Below are 21,883 nucleotides of genomic sequence, written 5' to 3'. Positions count from 1 at the left end.
TAAAATGTTTCAAGCTTGAAATACCCTATTTTGATTCATGCCACGTGTTTTATCCTTACTGAAAGCTGTCTGACATTTTTTCCAACTACCATAAAAGTATCCTCTGCTTAAATCAGACCTGTTTTCAGCTCAGAGCACTTGGAGTGGGGACAGTTAGCAAAAAAAAAAAAAAAGACTTTTCCAGAGTGGTCAGAATATTATCAATAGATGTCCTTCACTATGATTAGGACAGCAATTTCCAACTCAAAATATTTTATACAGCCCTGATGTATTGCAATCATAACCTAACCATACACTAACAAATTGCAATCTTCAAGTACTTCATAGCAAAAAGTAAAATAAAACACTTCCATTTTATCTATGGGATTTCTGGTCATCTCACTGAAATATTTTATTATTACTATGACTTAAAATATATTCATGGTAGAATTACATGCAAATGTATTTATAGAAAATAAAGAATTGTGGGATCCCCTAATCTAACTCACTGTACAATAACTGTAAAAGCTAATCATTTGTCACTGTGAGTTGTATTGTGTTGGGGGTGTTGCACTGAGAGAACTCAGCCAATCTCATTGTACATATGTTGTGACAATAAAGATTTGAATTTGTCAGGGAAATGTTTCATTTCCAAGCAGTTGCATTGTTGCTGAAAGAATTACTCAGAAGTTGCAGGTGAGGTCAAACTGGGAAGCAGAAGGAATGTGAGGGAGAAAATTGCTGCAAGGTTATTTAAATCTCTGCCAAATAAATCCCCAAAGTGTTTATAGAGAAGAAGGAAGCCAAACTGGGAGGCTCAGATTGCTATATTGATTGGGCAAGAATGCAAGCTCATGTCAAAGCATCAAGTTGATCAAGGCTAAATTGGTAAGGAATAATGGGCAACAAGTGCCTCTCCTAGCCTATCTGAGCAAGATACCCAACATGGAATTATTGTTTATGAAATTCCATGTTAACCTGAAGAAAACCCATTTTTCCTCCCTTTTCAACTCTGAGTTAGAAAATTAAATGTGTATTATCGAATGAGTAACAGAATATTTACATTGAGATTGGCATTGAGTGACAAATTGCAAAGAGCAGTCAATTGCTAAATGTATCGATTTCTCCATCTTCCCTTTATAATACCTGTTTTTGTTCCACCTTTTCTTGTCCCATGTCATTAAATATAGTTGACATGACTGGATCATACTAGATCTAGTAGATCTTATGTGTAGAAACATTGATACGTGCTAACTATAATGTTCTGGCCTTTTTATGACATGCAAAAAACCATCTAAAAAGGAAGCCTTCATGTGATAATCCTATAAAAAGTCAGTCAATGAAATCCATTGAAATTAGCCTTTACAATAGGATATAAGCAATATCTGTAATGAATAATAGTGAGAAAGCTTCTGTAAAAATAGAATAGGCATAGTATTGGTGTAGTAATATAAATGATATTTTTATTTAAATATCAACTACTTTCTATATAATATTGATTGCGACATCAAAATTAGGATACTTGACACTTAGAACAAAAAATGTCTTGTTTATTTGTAATTCAAATTGGAATGCTAATTCTTACCTTCCCAGCTGAATCAGCAGGTGCCCGACGCTGCAAGAGGAGCTTTGCCACATCAAGGCTTCCGTACTTTGACGCCACATGTAGTGGTGTGAATCCCTTCTGCAAAATATAGAAAATCAGAATAATTATACCTACATACATACATACATATATACATATACCCCATACATTGTTACTACAGTGGACCAATATAATTTCAAGATCGTTGCTTCTAGTTACCCAAGCTAGCCACAACAATCTATTGACAAAATGATAATGTTGGTGCTACTTTGCTAATATTAGAACATTAGCAATCAAAACTTGAGAATTTACCTTAGTAGCCAAAGAATGTGCTGCACCTGCCTCCAGTAGAACTGATGCTACATCTACTTGGCCTTCTCGGGCAGAGATGTGTAGTGGTGTATACCCATTGGTTGTTGCAGCATCTGGGTGTGCCATGTGTTGCAGAAGTAGCTGCACAATTTCTGTTTTACCCAAGCGAGAAGCAATATGCAGTGGTGTCTGTTCCTCCTACAACTCAAAACAGCAAAGGAGTTATCTATCTATCTATCTATCTATCTATCTATCTATCTATCTATCTATCTATCTATCCATCCATCCATCCATCCATCCATCCATCCATCTATCTATCATCTATCTATCCTAATCTAATCTAATCTATTTTATCCATCCATCCATGTATCTTTGAGTTCTTCTCACCATAGAAGATTGCTAAAAAAAATGAAAACTCTTTGTCATAGTACACCTAGAATTGTTCTAACTTTTAAAAAAATGTTGCATGACATATATGAATACATACCCTGGCTCGTGCATCAACCAAAGCACCATTCCTCAGGAGACAGCGCACCACTTCTACTTGTCCTGCACGAGCCGCCATGTGTAAAGCAGTTTCCCCACGCTGAAGAAGAATGAATGGGTCAAATTTGTAAGCCATCTGAACTAAACCTTCAAGTTCATTTCATGTGAGTTAGTCTTGTATATCATAAGTACCTATTTTCCACATAGTGTGAGTTAAAACTATTATTCTAATGACAACATATAAAAAGCCCAAGAGAGAAATCTAATGTCAATTTTCCTCTGACAGAACTTTTTCCTACATGCTGCCAGACCTAATTTGGAAGGAAAACGTGAGGAACCATAGCAAAAAGAATTACCCCCTCTGTTTCTGCTATTCCTAGCAGATAGCAGAAAATTGCTAGAAAATTAACAATTTTCTAAACAGAAAACAAATAGTTGGACTCAATCCTTGGATTATAAGATCAAACACAGACCTTATCTACATATGCCATGTATGGACATCAATCTGACAAATATATTTAAAAGTGAAAAAAAATAGTAAATAGTATAAATGTCATAGTTATTGTTTATGCTTGAACATAATGACTGAGAAAAAATATTTATATTTATTTACTGAGCATAAAACTAGTTAGTAGCAATTATGCAAGATTTAAATTTCAGTCTATACTAAATTTTGGAGAGCTTAGAATGTCTGCTTATCATTGGAAATTTACTAGCACAAACTTCTGAGCATGCTCTATCATATACGGGCACCCCTGGCATAACTCTGCTATTATAGCAGTCAAAATTGAAGACATAAGAAGACTGAGGAGTAGATAAAAACAAAAGACCCTGAAATTATTTATTTAGGAAATTGCTTTATTTAGGAAATTAGACATTGTTTTGAGATTTTGGAAATAAAAGTGTGTTTTAAAAGTATTTATAAGACAAGCAGACAACTGAAAAAAGGACCATATTCCATTTTGAATGTATTCCAGAAAGAAGGCTGGAGAGAAAAAGTTTACAAAATACTAATATTTAGTGTAGCTTCTGGTTAAGACACATCACACCCAGCTATCCTAGGATTATTCAAATCCAAGCCATACTCACAATGTTAGTGACATCTGGAGAAGCCCCATTTTGCAGTAGAAGGAGAACTATGTTCAAATGCCCCATAAATGCAGCCACATGAATTGGCGTCAGGCCCGACTGTGAAATAAAGCAATAGCAATTTTACTCCTCTGCAAAATGCCTTTACATTCTTCCGGATATATATGTATATATATATATGTGTGTGTATAAAAAGGAGAGTGTGAAGAAAAAGAAGAGATGGCTCTTTGTGAAATTTCTCTACCTCTGTTATAGCTTGGATTGAAGCCCCATATTTCACCAGCAGTTCCATTACTTTAATGCGATTTTTCTTGCAAGCAATGTGCAGTGGAGTAAAACCATTCTGTGCAAAAAACAGTCATGTTAGTTAAAGCATGCACCTTCCATTGTCAAATAGATAGGTTATCCCCCTTTTTAAAAAAACACGTTAGATTCTGACATACTGAGAAAACAGGAAAACAGGAATACCAGGGCCACTGGAACAGCTGTAGCAATAATTCCAAAAGAGAATTTGCGAATGGATATTTTAAGCAGACAAAATGTCTGATTGGCAGTTTAATGTGTGTGATATTCTTCACTCTTTTTGCTATAATAGTAGCTACCACAGAGACCACAGTAATGTAGCATTACCCACCATGTGTAAATAATACAAACTCATAATCACCAACATCAGTATAGGACTGCACTGTAGCTTCCAGGCTGCTTAGAGTATGGAGGACGGACATTAGAGTAAGAATGTTCTATTTATATTGCCACCATTTTCTATGGCTCAACATAAAGTTAATATTAGACTATGTTAACTATAAAGGAATGATTACTTCAGTCATTAATTTGACCTTATCTTGTATAAAAGTCTACTTGGAAATCTAAGTATTTTGAACAATTGTAGGACAATGCTGAAATGTTACCCCCCCCTTTTTTTTTTTGCAAATAGAACATAGCAAGAGATGTCTGATTAATTATTGGAAGACCCTATGAGACTTGAATAATGACATTTATGACAACCATAAAAAGTATCAGTCAATTTGTAATTTATTGGTTTTAACAAGAAACTCAAATAAGTATGATCCTACTCTCACTCTTACAGTCTCTCTGCTCCCAAGAAGCTTTCTAAAGCAGGGGTCTCCAACCTTGGCAATTTTAAGACTTGTGGACTTCAACTCCCAAAGCTGGCTGAGGAATTCTGGGAGTTGAAGGTTGGCTCTAAAAGTTCAGAATTGCTCTTGAACACTCTGGGTGGCATAGGAGGAAGCTCCACTGAGGGGGCAGTATTTGTTCCAAACCAGACAGAACTCTATGACTAGCACCCAACACCCTTTTCTGTAGGAAGCCAGGGCTGACCATATGACATTATTCCTTAAGAACCATATGCCACAGAAAAGCCCCTTGGAAACCCAAAAGGGTAAGACAAGTGGGAAACTCAACATCTATGGACTTCCCTGTCTGCATATTTTTTTTAAAAAAACAGACCACTTTAATCATCACTATGTACAGAAATACAAGTTTTGTAATGGGGTTTGAATTTACTATTATTGACACAACATCCTTTATGGTATTTAAATGGTACTTTTGCAGAGCGATATGCTGGGATAGAGAATCATGTGAAATTAACTTAATCCCTATGATATTTTTACTTTTCATCAAGTGGAAAACCATGGATTCTCTCCTAACCACTACAGCGAAAGCAATAAATCCCCTTTATCTAATTTTTAAAAATACTATTTTGTTTCAGTATTGCCAATTACTTACTGCCTGAATTTTTAATACTTTTTAATAATGCAAGTGTTTCTAATTCTAGTTAGATCAAAGCACCAATGGCCATCTTTCCTACTCCCAAGATGCTCCTGAAATGAAGTTATTTACAATGATACTACTGACCATTTAGGGCCATTTGGGAGTAAGAAAAAAATAGTCACAGATTGATTTCTTTTAGCTCATATACTTGGCATATGAGCTAGCACAAATAAAATTTTAGTCTTTTTTTAAGTTGTTGGAATGCTTAGCAATTTCTAAACTATAAGAATAAATGGAAAAGAAAGGAAATGTTCACTTTCTTGTCTCAGTTCTAATACAGTTCATCCTCTTATGGCTCATCCTATTCTTGGCCCCAATTTTTTTCTCTTCCATTTGCAACCTACAAATAAAGGGAATAAACTGAGGACACTATATTGTATCCATAATATCCAAAAGCACACTCTATAGAACACAATCACAATATATTACATTCCAGAACTTCATTGACTAAGCTAAAAAAACAGTGTGATTTGTGTGCTACAAAAATGCACTATTTCAACAAGATAGGCAAGTTATGCAAAAACAAATGCATAAACAAATGTAATTGAATTCATGGGGAGACATATACAATGTCCAAAATATTAGAAAAATATAAAGTATGGGCATTCATAGGAAAGGATGGATGTGTTTTGACTTTACAACACAAAATTCATTCCTTGTACACTTGTGTATGATACTAAATATGAAAGGGCAAAACATATGTCATGTGCATGTTATATTGCACATTTCATTATTAAGTCATTATCATGGTTAAGAAAGGCACTTATGCACAGAAGGCATATATTCAGGAATAAATTATTTCTTTTATCAAGAACAAAAAAAAAAGACTTGGGCATATTAAAAGTTAACAAATGTACTATGTTACTAGTACTATATTACTTTCATGGACTGTAGTCCATTTCAGCTTGATGCTCTTATTCACAAAGAAAATATTATTTAAGGAGCTTAAAAACAATAACAGAAAATCTTGTTTTCTTAAGTTTTCAATTTTTTGGGGTTCAGTGGCTGAAAGGCAATCTCACCCTCTACCCCATCCACTGACACTAAGCCACTTATGTTTGACATTAAGCTCTGGTCTATTGTTTGGTATCTTGTTTAAGGTAACGGTAAAGGTAAAGGTTCCCCTCGCACATATGTGCTAGTCATTCCTGACTCTAGGGGGCGGTGCTCAACTCCGTTTCAAAGCCAAAGAGCCAGCGCTGTCCGAAGACATCTCTGTGGTCATGTGGCTGATATAACTCAACACCAAAGGCACACTTAGCGCTGTTACCTTCCCACCAAAGGTGGTCCTATTTTTTTTACTTGCATTCTTTACGTGCTTTCAAACTGCTAGGTTGGCAGAAGCTGGGACAAGGAACGGGAGCTCACCCCATTACGCAGCACTAGGGATTCGAACTGCTGAACTGCTGACCTTTCGATCAACAAGCTCAAGGTCTTAGCCACTGAGCCACCACATCCCTGGTATTTTGTTTAATCCCTAATAATTTGAAAATGTTAATTCTGCCTAAAAGTGTTTTTCCGGGCAACATCAAATCAAGAAGTGTTTAAGGTTAAAACATGAATCATACGTTGTGTATGAGTGAATCCATATCTCATAAAAAGTATAAGTTTCCTTTAGGTGGAACTTGATTTTTGGTAACTTGGTCATTACATGGACATATCCATGTGTTTTGCTTAGCAACAGTTTAGCTGGGTATTTCCTTGCCTTCCTATCTGATCTATAGTTTTCCACAAAAGATTTAGCAAAGTTTAAGCTTGCTTGGTATTTTTGAGCATCTAAAGATTCATGGAAGACTTTATACATTTAACAATGCTGTGAAATCAGTAGACATGTACAACCAACTATATGGAGATATATTAGATAAGAAGGTCAAGTTTCTCAACTATATCAAGATAAGGTACTTATACTTCATAATTGGTGGCTGTGGGCAACATTACACTGACTTGTAGGGCAATCTCTAGAACAGGGTATCAAACTCACGTCCTCACGGCAGCGTCACATGACATATCAGGACTTTTCCCCCTTTGCTAAATTGGGCATGGACGTGGCCAACATGTGACACATCTGGCCCACGGGCCAGGAGTTTGACAGCCCTGCTTTAGAAGAAAATTTTAGCTTCCATAGCAATGCATGAATAGCCTTGGAGTAAAACTTACTTTGGTTATCTTGTGGCATATTGGCCAAAATTTGCTGAACCAGGAATATCCTTATCATTAGCTAGGAATGATGCAGATGCTGCTGATATAACTTAAAATGATGATCTAGTCAACATGTCCTTTCTTTTACTAAAAAAAAAAATCTTGATTGACCAAACTTGTGATGGGCAGAAAAAAATAAGAATCTGTGGATCCATTTGATGATAACCATGGCATATAGAAGATTATAACATATAAAGTGAATAGTAAATGGTAAAGAACAGAAATTACTGAATAAACTGAATAATATATATATACTGGGTATCTGTGAAATTAAAAGGAGGAGGAAGGTGTGGCACCAATCCTCTGGAATATTATTCCCCCTGATATTACACTTGCCTGAACCCTACTGGCATTTGCAACATATTAAAAACTTGGTTCTGCCATCTAGGCTGCGACCACGGCAGTATGGTTCATCACTGATTTAAATATGGGGTATTATTGATGTTCTTAGAAGCTATTTTTATACTACTGATTCATTTTTAAATTTTGTTTCTTTTTAGTTTGTTTTAATTGTTAGCCATATATATGAAATGGGTGGCCATGTAAGACAATAGATCTGAATGAATGAATGTGGTCTGATTTTGTGAAGTTGATGAATGCATGCAAGAAAAGAGAGGAACTTGAAATGGATTGGGTTCAAATAGAGCAGTTGGAAGAACTCCTCCTGTTCTGAAACAGATGAGTAAACTCTAGTATTTATATTCTGAATAGAAAAAAGCTATGAAAATGCTAACTCAAGTAATCAAATATATCTATCAAATCAGAATTATTAAGCAAATAAATATTGCTGACCATCTACCAAACATATATTATCTCAAACTTTCCCAAATGATGGAGAAAATGTTGGGACTACAATACTTAGCTTTGGCAAGCAGCATAAATATAGTGGCTAGAAACTATCATAAAAGACTTCCACACCAACACAACTTCATAGCACCCATGAAGAAGGCTGCATTATGCCGATCTCATTCACTATAACACACTGCTTATGATGAATAATATAATATAATCTTAATGTAGACTGTGATGAGGAAACCCTTAATGTTTCAAAAAGTCTATGACTGTAATTCTGTGCTGAAGCTCCCCTTTCTCATGTATGCTGACCATTCTGTTTGCCTCATATTCTTATCACATGCCACTGTATCCATTAGACATCTTTTAATGTTCAATTGCCTTATTAACTACATGGATTTGTGGCAGAGTTATAGAGTATCCTACTGAAAAGGTCAGCAATCCTCCCCTTTGTCTTTATAGTCACTGAACTGAATGTGTGGAGTCCATATCTCAGTTCCCTTTATGCTCCACCAGAAATCCATGAAAAGTTTACCAAAGCACGGGCATTTGGATTTGCTCTCTTATCCAACAGAAGCTTGGTGACACGATAGTGACCACAGTGTGCAGCAACATGGAGGGCAGTCAGGTAATCCAATGTAACATCATCAACAGGAGCTTTGTGCTGCAGTAGGTGTTTGACACACTCCACATGGTCACCCTGGGCAGCCATATGAAGTGGAGACAGTCCATTCTGAAACAAACAATGTGGATTATGCAGTGACAACTTGTATGCACGTCCATGCACACACAACAAAATTAAATTTAAGTCTTGAAAAACAGCCTATAAAATTAAGAGTCATCCATCAAGTTACAATAATGCATCACCTAGTTATATTTCAAAGTTGGTTTTCAAGATATACAAACTTACGGTTTTGCTGATTCACTTGGAAAACCTCACTCTGTTGTAGAAACTAAACAAGTATTCATGCATTTGTGCTTTGTGTCCAATCCATTGTCTACTGTAGTATATTAATACTGCGTTCCCTAAATGTACATCTAGTTTGTTGATACGTTCATTTTGTCTGCACATACTCTGCTTGTAGAAGTTTATTGAATGCCATTTTACATAAAAAGCAATGGAAGCAGTGCAGAAACAGAAGTGAATGAGAAAATAAATAACTACGTGATACATACGAGAGCAAAGATGTATGAATTTTAAAATATTTGATTACACCTTTATCAATTTCTCTACTAATTATTATTTATTTTACTGCTAACTTTTAACTCCCTTAAAATACTAGTCTGAACTGTAAACACACCTTGGTCCTGGCAAGCAGTGGGGCACCTCGTTCCAGGAGAAGCTCTACAACTTGGTCATGTCCACTTCGTGCAGCGCAGTGCAGTGGAGTCAGTCCATCCTTTGAAAACAGCAAAAACAGAAACAATACTCTTGTATATTGGAGTCAGACAATCATTTGACTGTACTGCTAATACAAATCTTGCAGTAAAATTAGATCTTTAGTGGCAATTATGAAGTATTTGCTTTAGGTTCCTTCCAACAGGGAACTCTCAGAAATGGTCCATCATCAATCAGGGAGCAATAGCACTGGCATTAATAAGTTTATGCAGATTAGGAAATTGGCATTAAATTACAAATATTTCTATATATTAAATCTAGTAATAGTTCTCACTCATGTGCAGAATTGCTGCTAGGAGAGATAGTTCTGTTAGGAAAGATTATATGTATTTCTATATGCCAACTGCAATCTATTAGCAATGAAAAGAATATCATTAAGAATATGTCTCCTTCAGAAATACCCAATCTGTCTATGTAATAGAAAATTATAAAAAAATCTTTTTAAAATATGTAATTATTTCTGAAGTGTGGGTGGATCAGTTTGGGACACATGCATTCCAAATTAGGATGCTTGAGGGCCTGCACTCCATGCAAGCTTAGAAGACAGTGTGCTTCTGTTTGTGTTCCATTCCTGTGGAATAGCTAGTACTTCCCTGGCAGTTTTGGCAAGAAAAAAACAAAACTGATATTCAGAAATGTTAATTTATAATTTAAATTAAACTGGACTTTTTGGTTTTTCTTTGAAGATGTTTCCCTTGTCATGATGAGAAGCGAAATGTCTTCGAAGAAAAACAAGGAAGTCAAGTTGCCTCTTGAAAAAGCACCTTTGGGACAACCATGACCTGGATGACTGAGAATCTCCATAGACATTTTAAATTAAAGTTTATGTAGCTGGATTCTGTTCATCTGAGATAGTTGTTTATTGCTATTTCGTTATGCATGGAATACTGTACAAGTAGTCCTTGGCTTATAACCATTTGTTTGGCAAATGTTTGAAGTTACAGTGATACCAAAAAAAGTAACTTGCAACCAGCACTTACGATCATCAAGCATCCGCATTTAATTTATGTGATTAAAATGCAGGCACTTGGCAATCATCATATATTTATAACAGCTGCAGCATCCTGCAGTCATGTGATTGCCATTTGTGAGGTTCCCATTTGGCTTGCGACAAGCAAAGAAAATGGGGGAAGCCAGATTTGCTTAATTTGTAAAGTTTATTGTCATTGTACATATATACACAGTATACCCATACAACGAAATTCACATAACACCCAGAGACCAAGCCAAATCACCAGACATCCACCCACCCACCCAAAATTCCCCACCCCTCAACCACTCAAGCATCCACACAGACCAAGTAATGCTGTCCAACAGTTCACTGATGGTGGCCCTTCAGTTCATTGTTGAGTGCAATTATAGCTCTGGGATAAAAACTATTCAGAAAATGTGTGGATCTAGTTTTAACTATGGCAAAAAGGGCATAAAATTGGGTGAGCCTCATTTAATAACTACCTTACTTAGCCATGGAAATTCTGGTCCCAATATTAGTTGCAAATCAAAGACTACCTGTAACTTATTCTTTTTACAGTTAAATTGCAAATTGCCAGGAGACCATGTGAAGTCAGCTTTATACAATAATGCATGGACGTATTTTGTTCCATGGTAACAAAAATTGTGGAAAGGAACAATAAAAAAGGATAATAAGAATGTCAAAAGAGAGGCCCAGAATCTTAAGACTGAGATGGCATCATATTGATGCTAAATAAATAAAAAATATAAAATAGGAAAAAAGATGCCAGCCAAGGAAGACTAAAGAGCATGTAAGCATTGTTGGATAAACTTGCTATCAGAACACGATCCTTGCATTTTTTAATTTCCTTTCTTTTTTTGTATAGAAGATCCTGTCTCAAATTGCATGAAAGGCTTTTCTAGCACGAAACACGGTAATTATTTGTTAATTATCAAAAGGCAAGCCAGTAAAACATTTGCTGATTCTGGATAACCAAGAACAAGTGATAGAAAATAGAAAAACAACAAAGCCTTAAAATAAACCAGCCACAACACTGCTAAATAAATGGGAAAAAAACAAATATGCAAATTGGTCTTTATGTTATCTTTGCGGACACTGCAAACATAATAATGATCTATGTAGGTCAACATTCAACCAGTTCAGCACATTGAGCTCTTTAGGTTATAATTTATTTACTCTTTTAAGAGCAAATACACACACACACACACACACACACACACACACATATATATGCTTGCAGGTATGTATGTGTACATGATGTATGTATATATATGTGATATACATAAAACTGAAACTGTTTACTGTTAAAGCAATACATTATACTTTGTTTCTTTTTCCTTTTCTCTGTTGTATTTTTATCACCTTTTTAAAGCACCTGTTTTCCTTTTTCTCTTTGATAATATATGTATTTTTATCATGATTATCTCTTCGTTTCGTTCCTTTTTTATTTTTCTGTTATTTAAAAGCAACAAATAAATAAATAAGTCCTGAAAACTGTAACTTTAACTAAATTAAAACCCATTAATATTAATGTCACTTTATTACCAATAGCTGTGTGTACTGTTTTATATGTACTTAAGTGGATGGTACTCTTAAAGGTTGCTAAATTTTCCCACCACAGAAATAAAGCAAGTCATAATATATGAAAGTAGGTATCAGTTTCTTAATCCCAGAAATGCACTGAAGCATTGGATGACATAATAGCTTGTTAATCCACTTTTAGCATCAATGGCTAGGCAGGGCTCCTCATGGAAAGCCACACCATTGTATGGAGAATTTTCTATTTCTAAATGGACTTCAACTGTTACACATTATTCCTGCCCAAATACCATATAAACTAACTGCATTTTGTAATAACACACTTCACTGTTGACTAAAATACGAGAAGCCCCCTCCCCTCCCATAAAATTTAGCTACTTTTCTGTTTCTTTGTTTCGGTCCCTAACGCTGAAGGAAGAAGTTTAAAGGAAAACCATAGTGGCTGTAAGCCTGTTCATATATTCAGTTGCATATGTGAAAGAATCAACCTAAGTAGAAAGTAAGACTTACATATTACCTCTACCATTCTCTCTCAACCGGTTGGAAGTCTGAAGGAGAACATGCATGTATTTATTTGAATGGAAGTACAGTCCCCCGTGTGCTCCAGGGTCCTACTTTATTGTAGTCCTCAACTATAAAAATAGATCTGTTTACATTCAGGCCACAGGCAGCAAATTTCTTTTTCAACCTGTAGCATAACTCATGGAAGACAGAGAATGTCCCATTAAGCAGATCTCAAACTAGAAAAAGTTGAATGCTTTGCTCTGATCCATTAACCAGACACAAACTCCAAAAGCCCAGGAAAAATCAATAGACACCATTATCACCATGGGATAACTGATAATATTCATACAAAAGGGCAATCTTGCAATCTTCTACCAAAAATAGAGCACCTGGGGTCATCTCTTAATCCAGGGGTTTCAAACTCGATTTCATTAAGGGCCACATAAGGGTTGGCATGGCCAGGGTGGGCATGGCCAGCTTGACATCACTTATGACGGGGGTGCCTGTGGCGGCCATTTTCGGCTAGGACGGCCTCCTGCAACCCTCTGCCAGCGAAAACGGAGTTCAGGAGGCCGACCCTCATGAGCTCGGTTTTTGCCGGCAGATGCACTGCGGATCCCTGTTTCCAGGATGGCCCCACAGGCCAGATCTAAGCACCTTGTGGGCCAGATCTGGCCCATAGGCCTCGAGTTTGACACCCCTGTCTTAATCCATGTACAATCTGGAATTGTGTTCTGCAATTAAGTGAAACACAGTGTCAACTTCTTAGCTTCTCAACTAATAGAAGTAGTCTGTGCTAAAGAGCCCAGATAATTTGATGTCCTAGTCTTCTTTTATGTCTCCCACCAGTAAGCAAAGGCTACACAGTATTGTAATAAATCCCATTAAGGCATATAAACTTTGCATGTAACAGGCATGTAACAGGCAAAACTTTTAATATGGTTAGTAATTATCAAATGTTTATCAGAAAATACTTTTTATACTAAGAAGTAGAGAAGATAAACAAAAGCGGAAAAACCATTACTTGTATGACTGTTTTTTGTATACGTAGACACTTTTTTTCACTGTGCTCCTTGACTTTTATTAGTAGAGCTTGGAGATCCTTGTGTTTTCAGCTAGCAGTGTAGTGTCATCAGCATAGTGTGGGTTACTGGCACTTCTTCCAATTTCAAAACCACACTCATCTTCTTCTGGTCCAGCTTCCCTTAATATATATTCCTCATATAGGTCAAAAAAATAAAGGGAAAATAAACAATCTTGCCTCATCTTTTCCCGACCTGGAACCAGTCTGTTTCACCATTTTCTGTCTATACCGTGGCTTCCTGACCTGACTTGTGTATATAGGTTTTGCAGGAGAACAGTGTGATTTCCACTTTTCTAAGCCCATTTCCGAACTTAACATGATTGAAACAATCAAAGGCTTCTCCATAGTCAATGAAGAAGCATATACTGACTTATTTTTGGTATTTCTCAGCTTTCTCAATTACTTAGCATGCATCAACAATAACAACACGTGTTTCTTAGCCATTTTAAACATCTGCTTTCCATGTAGGGTTCTCTGTACAATATTTTACACACTCTGCTAAGTCTCCTTTCTTTGATACTGGTATGCAGATTGACCTCTTCCAACTTACTGGCCATTGTATTATTCTCCAGATTTCCTGGCACAGTTTGGTTAGAATCCTTATATATTCTTCTTCTATTGCTTGCCATATTTCTATCGCTATTTTGTCAATTCCTGTAGCCCTACAACTTGGTAATCATCCGAATAGTGATCTAACGTCAACTTTAGTACCAAAGATCATGGTCTCAAAAGGTCTGCTTTGAGGAGAAATGTTTGTGCTGACCAGTGTTAATGAAGGTTTATCTTGTAATTGACTTAGAATCTAACCGCTGACTTAGATAGATATAAGTGGTTTAGCACAGCATTTCAACCTTTCTGGCTTGGTGGACAGGTGGTGGAGGGATGGTTCTATGTGTGAGCATCTGCACAAATGGAGCTTCATGTGCGAGCACCAGCATTCACATAATTGGATATGCGTGCATGTGTGAATGCCCCCCGCTTGCACAGCCCAGTTCTGACTGACCTGTGGCCCCGTAGTGGGACCCCTGGTTTAGCAGGCAACCTAGCAGTGTAAGCTTCACCTTTCTATGCTAGTCTAACCATGCATGGAAGCTTGAAAGCATGCCAATTTCTTTCTACCTCTAAAATTGTAAAATGGAATCTTAGAAGCATATCAATTTCTATTATATCTTAAACAAAAAAAATTCAAAGGTTATTTTTGATTTCTTGCTCACCCATTTCTTTTTTCCCTGACTGAATAATCTTTTCTCCTCCTTTAGTTATTCTTATTCCTTTTTCCCTTCTGAGCCAAGTCTATATTCATTCACAATTTATTAGATTTTACCTTACAGTTAAAATATCAATATTGTTTTTATGGTTTTGTTTTAGCAACCTGGTATCTTTCTGTCACAGAATAAAAATAATTTCTTGTTTTCTAAGTTTTGGCTGTTGGGGTGAGGGAGGTTGAATAGTGACATGGCAAAACTGATTGTCCCTTACAAATACTTTTTGGACACTGCTGACTTGATTGAGTTACACTGGATTTTTGGGGCTCCTAGCAACAATGATAAAAGAGATACAAGACTCTTTCTTTCTTGTTTTTCCTGTAGTTACTAATGCAATCCATTTCAGCAATATGTATTCTATTTTTCTACTCAACAATCATATCTTTAGCTGTAAGGCTTTTATATTATAAATTATGCAAATCATCATTATTCACTCACATAGGACCATGACAAAGTAGACAAAGCAAGGAACAAAAATGATGCAAGCTGAATCAAAGTTGGACACAAGGATATTGCACAGTCACATGACACTGACAAATGAAACCAAAACTCTGGAATCTCCCACACTGAAAAATGTCTTGAAAAATAGGCAAATTATATGCAAATTGGATGCCAGTCCTTTCAGGTATCAATGTCTCTTTGCTGGCAGTTCAGAGCAACACTCTCATCTGATGTGGGTGATAAAATTAAACAATAAAGTCATTTAAAATCTTTTTCAGAAGAGTAATCTTACGGAAATCATAGAATCTACGATTGTATTTTCATCAAGTATTGTTCCCTGTTTGGTAGAAAGAAAAAAATAAACTATGGAATGTTAGATCTATTAGAATACTTCTACTGTAATCATATCCCAGAATCCTGAATTAGAAAGGCCACTGATAGTTACTATATCAGCTGCCTAAATAAATCTTTCATCTTCATTATAGAAGTAGATATTCCCTGGGTTTTCTTTTCCAGTCTCTTTCAACAGCTGTTTAGCTGGGTAGCACAAGTTAATCAGACTTTGCTGCAGAAAACTCTTCTTGAGCTTACTTTCCCCACAGCTTCATTAAAGCACCTTCACTGTCAGCTTTTAGGGAAACTTTAAAGACCAGATCATTTTCTTGAGGCTTATCTTCAATGGGTTCTATTAACCTGCTCTAGAATTTAAACATAATTGAGTTTAAAGTAAACCCACATTTTAGCAGAATTATTTTATTAAATCAAAACATTTGTATAGCCACTATCTTAAAACAATTCTGGGCAGCTTGCAACCAATAAAATCATGTAAAGCCAACAACAACAAACTGGAAACAAACAGGAAAAAAAAACAAACCAGATCTTGTCATTAAGCCATACTTCCCTGGTGGTAGACCTCACTCTATCCCAAAGCCTGGGGAAAGAGCCAAGTTTTAAGCACTCTAGGCAAAGACAGAAGCGTGAAACCTATTGGATGTTAACAGGAAAAATATTCCATAAAGCAGCGGCTGAAATGGAAAAGGCATACTGCCAAGGTCTCACAAGCTGGCAATGCTTAAGGGAAAGGAACTGGAGTGTTCCTATCCAATTCACTCTGGTGGTACAGAAAGATAGCCTCAGAGAGAGTCCCTCAGATTACTTGGTCCCGCACAATGTGAGATTTTAAAAATAGTACCTAGCACCTTGAATTGTACCCAGAAGAAAACATGGAGCTGGTGCAACTTTTGATAGGGGTGCAATGTAGCACTGCATGCACCATTGCATTCTGGACCAACTGTAACCTCTTCAAGGGGAGTCTCATGTAGAACACTTTGCAGTAATCCAAATGGATTGAAGTTTAATCCAAAGTTTTCCTTTATAAACTGAAAGCAAGGGTCGGCACACTTTGAAAAATTAAAGCATTAAAAAAAAAACCCCAGTACCATCTTTTTCACACAGTAGCTTAAAAAAAATTTAGGCTGTTTTAATGAAAAACAGAGAATTGGAACTTTGTACAAGTACTTTTTTCAGAATAGTTTTCTGATAAGAACAAATGCTACACTTGATCTTAGCCAAAAGGCCCAAATTCATTTTCAAAGTACGTAACAGCCAAAACAGAAAAAGTATCTATTAAAAAAAAAAGAATTTTCACTCATGGAAGGAGATACACACACATACACACACACACACCCATAGAAGGGTTTCTTACATGAATAAAATGAATAAAATAGCACTGTGTGAATTTCCTTCTGCTCACAAAGATAAAAAAAAAATCTTCTAAAAGAATGTGTTTTGATGATTAGAGTTCTAGCCCCTACCAAGCAAAAATGTTAAATGCATGAGAACATACATTCAGGGAATAAAACACTCACCCTGGTTTTGGCATCGATCTGCCCTCCACGATCCAACAAGAGCTTCACCATGTTAGTGTTCCCCCTTTTGGAAGCCACATGCAGTGGGGTGATTCCATTCTACACCATGAAAAGAACAAACAAAAGCATGATGGGGTTGGAGACGTTCAATGGGGATGGTTTTGCATTTTGACACAAAACAGTACAGAATATAAACATGGATGTATCACAGAGTACATTAAACATTTAAAAACAATTGTATCTGATTCATAAAGGCTGCCAATGAAAACCCAACTCTAGGTATATAGCAGGGGTCAGCAACCTTAAACACTGAAAGAGCCTATTTCCCACAGAAAAGAAAACACCGGGAGCCACAAAACCTTCCCCATGCCTGACTATTTCCTGAGAGGCCACAGAACTAGCACATGTAGTTGAATTGAACGTTCTGTTTTCTTCTGAAACTTTTCTTTTCTTGGATTTATCCATGACTGGTCTACCAGGGGTCGAAAAGCTCAATAAATTGCATGCCGGCAGGTATCACACATTGGCGGTTGTGGCACATATTTTGAGTGACAGGGAGCCACAGCAGAGGGATGAAAGAGCCACATGCGGCTCCAGAGCCGCAGGCTGCTGACCCCTGGTATATAGTATGGCTATCTAAACATGACACAACATAAATGTTGTTATATTTCTGACAGAGATATGTATTAGAAACATAACATTTATCTTGTGTCATGTTTAGCATTTTATTTGAATGAACAGACAATTAATAAAGGTAAAAAGACTCTCAAGTTGTTTGTATCATCGCTAAGATTACGGCAATGATATGAACAGATCTGTTGTGCCTCGTCCTCCCTCCTCTCCTCAGCCGGGCCCCTCCCATCTACACACGGGCCTGTTATCAGACTCAGAGTCTGATAATGAAGATGAATGGCCTGTCATGCCTCCAGCCCCCGGCCCTGACCCCATGCCTGGACAGGATGTCAGGAATGAACAAACAAACCTCACTCCTACAGCATGTGAGCAGAGAGCCAGCCACATGCTAGAATTACCGACAGCAGATCCAGCTGAAGAGAATTCACAGTGGGAGGATCCTCGCTTCCGAGATCTGAGAGGCGACGCCAGCAGAAGGAAGGGAGGGGCAGGCCTGATAAATGCTGAGTCATGGAGCCACACCCCACAGCTTATATAAAGGACCTGCTTGTGGCATTCCAACCTTGAGTCAAGCAAAATCTCATCTAGTTTGCTGAAGTCATAACTTGGACTCCTGCCTGCCCTGAAAAACCTGGAAGGAATTTGGCAAAGCTGCAGAGGCTTCGTGGCCATGCTTGATACGGACTTCCTGGACCCGGTCGTCGGAGTGGGAGGGGGACACAAGATCTGGATAGTTTTCTAAGCAATGCAGCAGAAGTGATTGTCACTGCTTGCTTGCTTCGTTAGAAAAATGTTGGATCCAAGTACTCTGAATGAAGGTTTATAAAAGAATGTGTTTTGATGATCAGAGTTCTAATCCCTAGCCCTGGGATTTCCTTATACCTTCCCATCAAGTCCAACCAGGCCCAACCCTTTTTTGCGAGATCAGTTGAGGTTATTTAACATCCTCCTTTATTACAGTGTATGACTAGAACAAGATAATTTTAAATAAACCAAGTGTTATCCCAAAATATAAAATAGTGTTAAAACAATTTACTGTACAATCTACTTCTTTCTGGATAAACCATGGGTCATGAATAAGGCACACCAGAGGTGGGTTTCAACAGGTTCTGACCAGTTCTGGAGAACCAATAGTAGAAGTTTTGAGTAGTTTGGAGAAACGGTAGTAAAAATTCTGACTGGCCCCAACTCCATCTATTCTCTGCCTCCCAAGTCCCAGTTGACTGGGAGAAAATGGGGATTTTGCAGTAACCTTCCCCTGCCATGCCCACCAAGCCACACCCACAGAACTGGTAGTAAAAAAATTTGAAACCCACCACTGAGGCACACAACTTAAAAATTTAAAAAGTATAGGGTTTCCTGCTAGAGCAGGAGGTTGGACTAGTAGACCTTCAAGGTCCCTTCCAATACCGTTAGTCTGTTATTGTTTAAAATAAAATTTGACCAAGACAGCCAGACAACCTTTTCCATTAGAGGAAAAATCACTGAAGCATAGTTCCATATAAAGCATAAAACTTCGAAAAACATAATCAAGGGTTTGTTAGATGTCTAAATGTTACAGAGCTTCCTTTATTTTTGCCATTCATGATTGCAGAAGAGAGGCATTCAAACGTACCCTGGAGAAATGGGTGTAGGATAACTAAAATAAATAATGCGCAAGTTGTTAATGGTACCACCTGCTAGTATTTCACCTATTTCAAGTCTTCTGAGAGACATCTCTATCTAGTTACCTCCCCACCCCCTCAGATCCAGCAGGATGGTTGATCCCATCCCCAAGGAGGTGACCCAGAAGGAAAGCATTTTCTTCTATTATCTGAACTCCAAATCCCATTGTCTGTTTGGAAGACCCTTAAAATATTATTTTGTCATCAAAGCTGAGATTCCAAGAAATATGGAGTTCACTGAATGATATTGTTTGTAGGTTTGGAATGCATTTTCCTATGGTTTTTATTTTAGGATAGCTTTAGCTGTTTTAATTGTTGTTTTAACTGTTTTGGGTTTTTGTTGTTGTTATTTTAATGTATATTTTCTTTTATGTTCATTGAGAGCATATGCACCAAGAAAAGTTCCTTGTCTGTCCAATCACACTTGGCCAATAAAAAATTCTATTCTATTCTATTCTACTCTGTTCTGTTCTGTTCTATTCTAATTGTGTGTACCTACCAGAGCCACAGACATTAGAAGGGGAGCTATATAAATTTAATAATACAATAATAATAATTCTTGAGAACTAGAAAAGGATGATAATTGTGTCATTTAAGTGTGTACTCAGATTAATTAGATGTGTAAAGAAATAATAGCATTTACCATTAAGGCTTAGAGTAACCTTGATTAAATATAATAAAAGCAATGATATATGTCCACATTTCTATTGGTTCATGCAAATAAACATCTAATTATTACGTGTGCTTTTAAATATTTGCTTTTACATACTCTTTTAAATATACATTTGGATATTGCAGTGCACTTCTATTTAAAATTTTGAAAGATCAAAACATCAAAAGTTTTGCTGCAGACATACACAAACGAACAATATGAAAGACAAAATGACCCTCATAGCTATATTTATATTCTATCAAATACCTAAATACATAAACACAGTAACGCAACAACAATGAAGCCAATTATCATAACAAATTATTTGCATTAAAATGTCTTAAAGAGGTCTGAGGATTTTGCTTCATTTCCTATTCATGAATAATAGGTAAAGATTTAGCATGATGGTAGGAAATAAAAGGAAAAAAATTAAATATATGAAGAAAACCAATCCTAGCAAGATGTAGAAATTAAGCAGGGGAAAAACATTTGAGCTGAGCCCATGCAACTATCAGACAGTTAATAATAGCTGCTCTGTGAAGGAGATATAAGTAGTGTCTAAATATGACAAATAAATAAAATAGTTAGATGGTGAGTTATAAGATGTTCAAAATTAACAGCACAATCTTGTGTATACTTATCTGCTCCAAAATTAATCCTACTGAATAAAATAAAACTTATGTGTAAGAATATGTAGGATGCAGGTGACTTCCAGCTGAAAAGCTGTATTGTTGTTCTCGTTTTTTAAAAAGTAAGATTTTATTTGCACGATTTCAAGAATTAGACAAAGTAGAAATGAGCACACATTTGTAACTTTATATAAATACTTATCCAGCTTGTTGAAAATATTTCTAAATTTATTCGAGGTTATTATTCTTTAAAGGCCAATATCTATTTAAAAAAATACAAACCAGTTTATCAAGAGTAGTTAAAACATAAAAGCCTTGGTCATCACAGAATTATAATTCAATAATTTCTAAGACCTCCTGCAATAAGAACATGTTTATTCTTGCTGAAATAAGAGTTAGTTTGGTGTCCTAATGAGGTGAATTTGATCATCATGAAATGATTCATACAGATAAATGAAGGATTCAATTGTTTTCCTCAAAATATAGCATTCTAGATAAGCTTTAAGATAAGCTTTAGTGGATTTAGATCTTGTGCTGATGTAAAACAAACCAATCACTGTATAGTGAGAACAAAATAAATTATGAAGTGACAGTAACATGACCCTAGAGAAGTAACATGATCCATATGAAGACCTATGTGGGAAAAATGGGTTAATAAAGCAAACTTTCCCAATTTACTGTCTTGAGATAATTGTTATAGCCATGATGATATATGGGAAAGACTGGGAGACCGCTAGATTCTATCAACATAGCTTTACAATAAAGTAGAATTAATTTGTCTGGTTGTGATTCAATGGTAATCTCTCAACTCTGAAAATGCAAGCCTCCCATCCCTGCCTGCTTTAGAGGCAGAGACACTATGGAAGGTGCCTTTTAAGCCTCCTGCCCTACTCGTTATTCAGTTGTGGGCAATACTGACTCTTATCTGACCATTCCCTTGACATGATGCCTTGGTCAAGTCCTCCCAAAGTCTTTCTCCACATATTATCCTAGTTG

At 36.5% G+C, this 21,883-nt stretch overlaps 1 protein-coding gene across 50 annotated transcripts in view; it reads right to left on the bottom strand.

Moving 5' to 3' along the window:
- The window catches only part of ANK2 (ankyrin 2), a 323,704-nt gene that overhangs the window by 99,938 nt on the left and 201,883 nt on the right, over positions 1-21,883 (bottom strand). For 47 of the 50 annotated variants that reach the window (XM_058193726.1, XM_058193679.1, XM_058193688.1 and 44 more), the window contains 8 exons: positions 17,310-17,408; positions 9,538-9,636; positions 8,772-8,969; positions 3,696-3,794; positions 3,452-3,550; positions 2,364-2,462; positions 1,877-2,074; positions 1,565-1,663 (listed from right to left, as the gene is read on the bottom strand). In XM_058193726.1, the coding sequence (XP_058049709.1) occupies positions 1,565-1,663; positions 1,877-2,074; positions 2,364-2,462; positions 3,452-3,550; positions 3,696-3,794; positions 8,772-8,969; positions 9,538-9,636; positions 17,310-17,408 (990 nt within the window). The remainder of the gene's footprint in view (positions 1-1,564; positions 1,664-1,876; positions 2,075-2,363; positions 2,463-3,451; positions 3,551-3,695; positions 3,795-8,771; positions 8,970-9,537; positions 9,637-17,309; positions 17,409-21,883) is intronic. The other 3 variants (XM_058193712.1, XM_058193721.1, XM_058193697.1) reach the window with 2 other exon arrangements.

The sequence above is a fragment of the Ahaetulla prasina genome, chromosome 8 (assembly GCF_028640845.1).
Source record: "Ahaetulla prasina isolate Xishuangbanna chromosome 8, ASM2864084v1, whole genome shotgun sequence".
In the NCBI taxonomy this organism is placed as follows: domain Eukaryota; kingdom Metazoa; phylum Chordata; class Lepidosauria; order Squamata; family Colubridae; genus Ahaetulla; species Ahaetulla prasina.
Note: the sequence above shows the minus strand (reverse complement) of the source record. Positions and strands in the feature narration are given on the sequence as shown.